The sequence below is a fragment of the Limulus polyphemus genome, unplaced genomic scaffold, assembly GCF_000517525.1.
Source record: "Limulus polyphemus unplaced genomic scaffold, Limulus_polyphemus-2.1.2 Scaffold5097, whole genome shotgun sequence".
NCBI classification, from domain to species: Eukaryota; Metazoa; Arthropoda; class Merostomata; order Xiphosura; family Limulidae; genus Limulus; species Limulus polyphemus.
Window position 1 is genome coordinate 1257 of NW_013670707.1, and position 6434 is coordinate 7690.

General features: G+C 32.3%; 1 protein-coding gene across 1 annotated transcript in view; it reads left to right on the plus strand.

Moving 5' to 3' along the window:
* Positions 1–534: 534 nt before the first annotated feature.
* Positions 535–6434, plus strand: part of LOC106472118 (FH1/FH2 domain-containing protein 3-like) — a 65782-nt gene continuing 59882 nt past the window's right edge. The window contains exons 1-3 of the mRNA XM_013932745.2: positions 535–606; positions 3464–3569; positions 4184–4278. Coding sequence (XP_013788199.1) covers positions 4198–4278 — 81 coding nt within the window. The 5' untranslated portion in view covers positions 535–606; positions 3464–3569; positions 4184–4197. The remainder of the gene's footprint in view (positions 607–3463; positions 3570–4183; positions 4279–6434) is intronic.

Sequence of the window (6434 nt, forward strand, 5' to 3'; positions counted from 1 at the left end):
TAACTTTACCGATACACTCAACTTCAACAGTTGCGCTATAACAAACTATAATTCACGTATCACAAGCTAGACTTCAACAATACGTCTCTCTCTGACTGCAGTTCAATTACTCATTACCTACACACACATTATTATTCCGTCACGTTGTCACCCTCTGATATATATACCAGACTACCCTATATCTAGTAATCTCCCGACAATTCTCGAAGGTTCGAGAGAACGAGTCACGTAACCTCGCTGACGCAACAATACGAACAAGCTGAATTTAAGTCACACTTAATATCCCAGTTTCAGCTAGGCCTTTTACCCCAATCTTTGCCAAAGGCAAGAAGGTAAAACTTGCTTATTTACAATTTCTGTATTTATTACCTAATAAATGGGTAACACTTGGATTTATTGCTAAGATTGTAGATTCCACTGTGCATGTATGTAAATCATTTTTAAATAGGCTGTGTTTAATATATATATACAATATATTTATGAAATGTTGTTACTTTTATACATGTGTGATTTTTATTTCTTCTTTGTACCATTACAGAAAAGTTACTAAACAGCACGGGACGAGAACTTAGAAGATCTTTGTTTTCTCTGAAGCAGATTTTTCAAGTAAGTTATAGCATTTCACGAGGATGGAGAAATGATGGTGAAGGGGAGGTGTAACTTGTAAGGAAGAACAGGCTTGAAGGAAATGAGAATATGTTTTTCTAGAAAAATCGGGTAGCATGTGTCCCTTCTTCCCCCTTATTAGACGCCTATGCTTAGCGTTACAATTGTTCACCAATGTTATGGTGTGTGTAAACGCCTTTTTTTAAGTTCATAAAGCAAGATTTTAATTTATTATACTTGTTTTATCTGTCTCAGCCAGTCCAATGAGCTCTGTATTTAGCAAAACGTGTCGTCGATAATGAATATGGTCGAAATACTATTATACACTCTTCTGGTTAAAAAAACTAAAAAATTCTTAGAATTAAAAGTATAATATGCGTAGTACTATCTTATGATGAGGATAATTAATTGTTTAAATCTCTTACCAACCAAAATTTCCGAGTCAGTATGTTGTAAGCATACATGCGCTTGTATATTGTTATGCATGTATGATAAATATTCACGAAATCATGGTTGTTTAAACATGTAAGGTAATTTGAACACCTGATAACAAGAGGGTAAATAGCGAAGATAAAATGATGCTCAGATGAATTTTATTTCTTTTTTGGAACGTGGAGCGACAATTCTGCTTTTTTTTAAAAGCCGCGTTTGCTGTATTGCTCTAGAAAACCAGCTCGAGCTATTTTACCTAAAACAGTGGAAAACAAGCAAAGTTAAGATGTGGTATTTTCGATTTTATTTGTGTAAAAATTTAGAAATTTTTAGCCATTTTTTTGTACTATTTGACGAAGTATGTTGAGTATAACTAACTACAATCCTTTGATTATCCTTTTCAGTTATGTAGACACAAGAACCAAAGAGTCTTAATTGTTGCCAACAGGCCACGCGATAATATTGGAGATGCTGTAATTTTCGCACAGTCTGTTTTATGATGCTTGTGATTGTCTTATTTTCTTGTGCTGTTCTTTCATACCCGAGAACCAGGCCCTCAACCTGTAGGGGTGTCTTATTTTCTTGTGCTGTTCTTTCATACCCGAGAACCAGGCCCTCAACCTGTAGGGGTGGAGATCAGTTTCAGTGCTGCTATGCCTTAGCAAACATATAGGTAGCTAGGTATTGTCTTAGAGCAGAATAGAAGGCCTCCAAGATTTCAACAGTAGAATGTACTTGCTTACGGACAGTAACAGTATTCAACTTTCAATTGATGGTGTGCGAAACTTCAATGTGCAGTTGGAATGTAGATTTTACCAATCACCACCTTATACTGAAACGTAAACTTTTGACCTATGTCTGTGATAGGTTGACCAGTTTGACGTCACCAATTTCGTCTTGTTGAAATCTGTATACTCGCATTATTAAAAACAGATTTTGCTAGGGTGGCTTGCATGTTAAACGTCCAATGAGGAGTGTTCTGGTCACAGGAGGACACAATACTGCTTACCACCAATGAGTCATACTTTACTCTCCAGACAAGTATCTGATGTATGTTCTTTTGAAAAAGTCTTGAACCAGAACCAACACTGTTTTCAAATACAAATGTGAAGCCAGAGGCAAGAATAAGTGAAATAGTATCATTAATGCCACCTATTATAGTAACTGTTTGTACTGCCATATGCTGGTGTAAGTGGCCCTTACTTTACCCTACTGGATGATGATGATGTCCACCTGACCATACTAAACTTTCCTTGAAGAAAGGAAATTGATCAAATGGCATTGCCTGCATCCTCAACAGATTTATATCTCAATGTGCATGTATAAGATGCTTTATGGAGATAACTCATGTGAGTCCAGACAGTAAAATACCCTAGAAACAGTTTTTTCAATGGATAAGATTACCTCAGAACAGGGGCTTATTAACCAATAGACTTTCAAGGCATGGGTCTGGAGCACAACAATTTGAGGGGTGCATGTTAGGGGAAAAAATTTCAAAATAAATTTAATTTTGATTTTTTTATTTAAAAATTACAAACTTAGATCCATTTCAGTGCATTTTTCGTTGTTGTTGTTGTTGTGTTGTTGGATAATGTTTCTGGTGAGTCATTTGAGAAGGAAGGAGCACATCTGAAACTGTGGGCCTAGAGCATTGGTTAACCTTAATATACTCCTGCCTCACGACCTAGCTTACACAGATTTTACACATGCAACATTGATGCCAAGCTGCCCTTATTGTTTAGGGTGACAACAGTGAAGTTAAATATGGTGAACTATTAAACCATGTTGCTAAATGTTCATTTTCAAGTGTGTTTTTTAACTATTAAACCATGTTGCTAAATGTTCATTTTCAAGTGTAGGCTTAAGGAACATTACTTATATGACTGCTTTGCATAAAATGAATCAATGAGGGATGAATATAATTATTTTATAACTAGTTTTAGGTAAACCAGTAAATTGAAATTATCCTTCCTTTGTTTTATGTAACAACACATATAAATTGATTTTACTTACTTAAGATGAATGTGTGTGAATGTAGCATTACCAAGCAGAGTTATTGAGATTTATTCAAGATTTACTGGGAATTCTGCTAATGTAATTAATATGGGGTAAGTATTTCTGCATTATACTCTACTTTTGGAGCTGAATTTCATTTAAAAAAATTGGAGCAAAACAATGCATTATTCAAAAATGTGACAGACCCAATGGTAGTAAGTTTCCCAATGCAATAAAGGTTATTTTCCCATTCACTTATCTCTTATTTAAAAATCAGTGTGATTTTTATGTTTTCTTTTGTAATGCAGAATAATAGAAATGATGATTTTTGTTATATTCAAGAGAGCTAAAACAAAATCTTCTTACAAATTTCCAGTTTCATTTTGTAATGCACTGATTTTTTTTTTCTTGTAATGTTTGCTTTGTGTAGGATGATAAAGACCTGGTGCACGAATTTGTACAAAATGATGGGTTGGCTTGTCTCATCAAAGTGGGATCAGAAGCAGATCAAAATTATCAAAATTATATTCTTCGAGGCAAGTATGAAGATTCTATAATTTCATATATTTTACAATTTACTTTTTACTTATCTCAAACTGAATTATGGGAAAAATACCATTTTTTATACTAAGAACAGTCTCAGCCATTATTTGAGACACATGAATATATGTATATAGAGAAAAAAAGACAGAGAGAAAATTGTATTTCAGTATTTGTATGAAATTCAAGAATACTAGGTTTCCTCTACAAATTAATAATAAGATACATTAATGTTAGTATCACAAGAAACTGAACAATAGAAAGAGGATTTCATAAAATATTTTGGCAATTAGCACTTGCTGAAATTAGTAGATTTACATAAATGAAACAATTATCCCTAAAATAGTCAGGATTCTTAGACATAAAACATAGTATTTCAAACCTGTATTTCATGTCTTTACAGTTAATTATGCTCATTCATTGTTTTTGATAAACATCCTTTATTAAAATGGAGTAGGCAGGTAATCTGACTTATGAAAGAAACCGTTTCTTATATATATATATATATATATATGTACTTATAGACATTTGTTCTTTAGTTTTCTAGCAGTGAAGCTTTTCTCTGTCAAAGTTTTGTTTGATTAAAAACAGTTTTTCTTATCTTCCATAGCTTTAGGCCAGGTGATGTTATATGTAGATGGTATGAATGGGGTTATTGAACACATCGAAACAATACAATGGCTGTATTCACTTATCAGTTGCAAAGTAAGAAAATATTTCATTTTACAGAAGACTTAATTTTATTTCCCTTAATGTTTAATAGAAATTATTCTATATTGTGTAATGAGTGTTTTCAGTAACTAAATTGTAGAAATTTTATTTGCATGATACTTAGTTGTCCAGATCAAAATATGTGAGGAAAATATTAAATTAACCAGAGAGTAGTGTATGGAATATTCTAGACTTCTGTTGGGGTATAAATATGCCTAGAAAATTTCAAGAGCTAGATTTACACCACATGATTGTGAGTTTAGCCATAAAGAGCATATAGTGGCATTTTTAAAGTAAAATTATCACAGATTGTATTGTAATAACAGAGTAGAGCAGAATAATTCCTCTTGTCAGTTGTGTTCTAAAGTAATTGAACTAGACTGTGTGGACTTTGATGAAAAAGGGACAATTATTTAAAGCTCTGGATACAACTGTGATAACCAACAGTGTAAGGAATATTTGTATCTATGTTTGACATGTTTTAATGTATTATTTTAAAACAAGTGGATTGTGTGCTGTTTGTTTATTATTGATATTTATCACCAACAAGTCACAGACACCAACTGTAAAGAATCCAACCCATATAAAAGCCTTACAGTACCACATGGATATATCCAAATATATTCTTCATGAACACATCCCTCTCTGAGGTACAAGATTTGCAAGATGATTTCCAACTTCAAGATACATTGAAAATCTAAAGTTTTATGATGATAAATAACATTACATGCATATCAGACTTAGTTCAAGGTTGATTTTTCAGTAATGAACTGAACAGTAATCAGTAAACTAAAGAATTTGAAAGGACCAACCTTAATAACATTAAGTGTAGACCCACAGGAAAAGTGAAATGGTTATAAGACATCAGACTCCAGTCTTTATAGCTGTTTTGGAAATGTCTCACCAGAACTAGATGTCAATTGAGGTGGAATCAAGTCTGTTATATGGCTTAGCACAGGAACAAGAAGGTGAGAAACAGTCTCCTGATCTATCTCTGTCTACTCTACAAGGATGGAAAGTTCAGAGTGCATGTATACCAACACATGACACAATCAAAATCAAAACAAAGATACAACAAATCAAAAATAAATATTTAAAAAAAGAATCAAACAAATGTAAGTCATCAACACATAATAAACTGAATAACACTCTGGAGGATCATTAACTTCTAGTACACAATATATAATATTATATCACAGGAATTTTACTGTTATTATTCTTTACTGGCTTTATATATGATTCCAGTTAGAAGTGTGTATGCTAACTTTTAACCAACTGAGACTTTGAATGTTGTAACCCAGCCAAGCTGATGAACTCTGTTAATGAACAAAAGACCTCATTATCAGTAGCATATAACAGATGAAGTGTAGTTGAAAGTATATGATACACACTTAACTAGAAACCCACTAAAAAGAGATACGAGTAAAATAATTATCAGTCATAATGTGATGTAATACAACACACATATTATTACCAACTTATCTATAACCATATAATTTATTATCTTTGTCTGTTTAGTGAAAAATCTGTGTCTACATATGTTTTAGTCTTAGTTGATGCTTCATGTTTTTCAGTAGATAAATTAGTCTAGTAATTTATGTGCACTGACTCCAATAGTAAATATATAAAAAAAAATACACCAATATGTCTTTCATTAAGATACTATGTTTGTCCTTTATTTTGTTCTCATTAAATTACTATTTTTGTGTTGTGTTTTGTTCTCATTAAATTCTGTGTTTGTACAGTGTTTTGTTCTTGTTAAATTACTATGCGTGTGCTCTGTTTTGTTCTCATTAGATTACTGTGTTTGTACAGTGTTTTGTTCTCATTAAATTACTATTTGTGTGCTCTGTTTTGTTCTCATTAGATTACTGTGTTTGTACAGTGTTTTGTTCTTGTTAAATTGCTATGCGTGTGCTCTGTTTTGTTCTCATTAGATTACTGTGTTTGTACAGTGTTTTGTTCTCATTAAATTACTATGTGTGTGCTCTGTTTTGTTCTCATTAAATTACTGTGTTTGTACAGTGTTTTGTTCTCATTAAATTACTATGTGTGTGCTCTTGTTTTGTTACTCTATTAGATTTACTGTGTTTGTACAGTTAGTTTTTCGTCTACTAATTAAATTACTATGTGTGTGCTCTTGTTTTGTT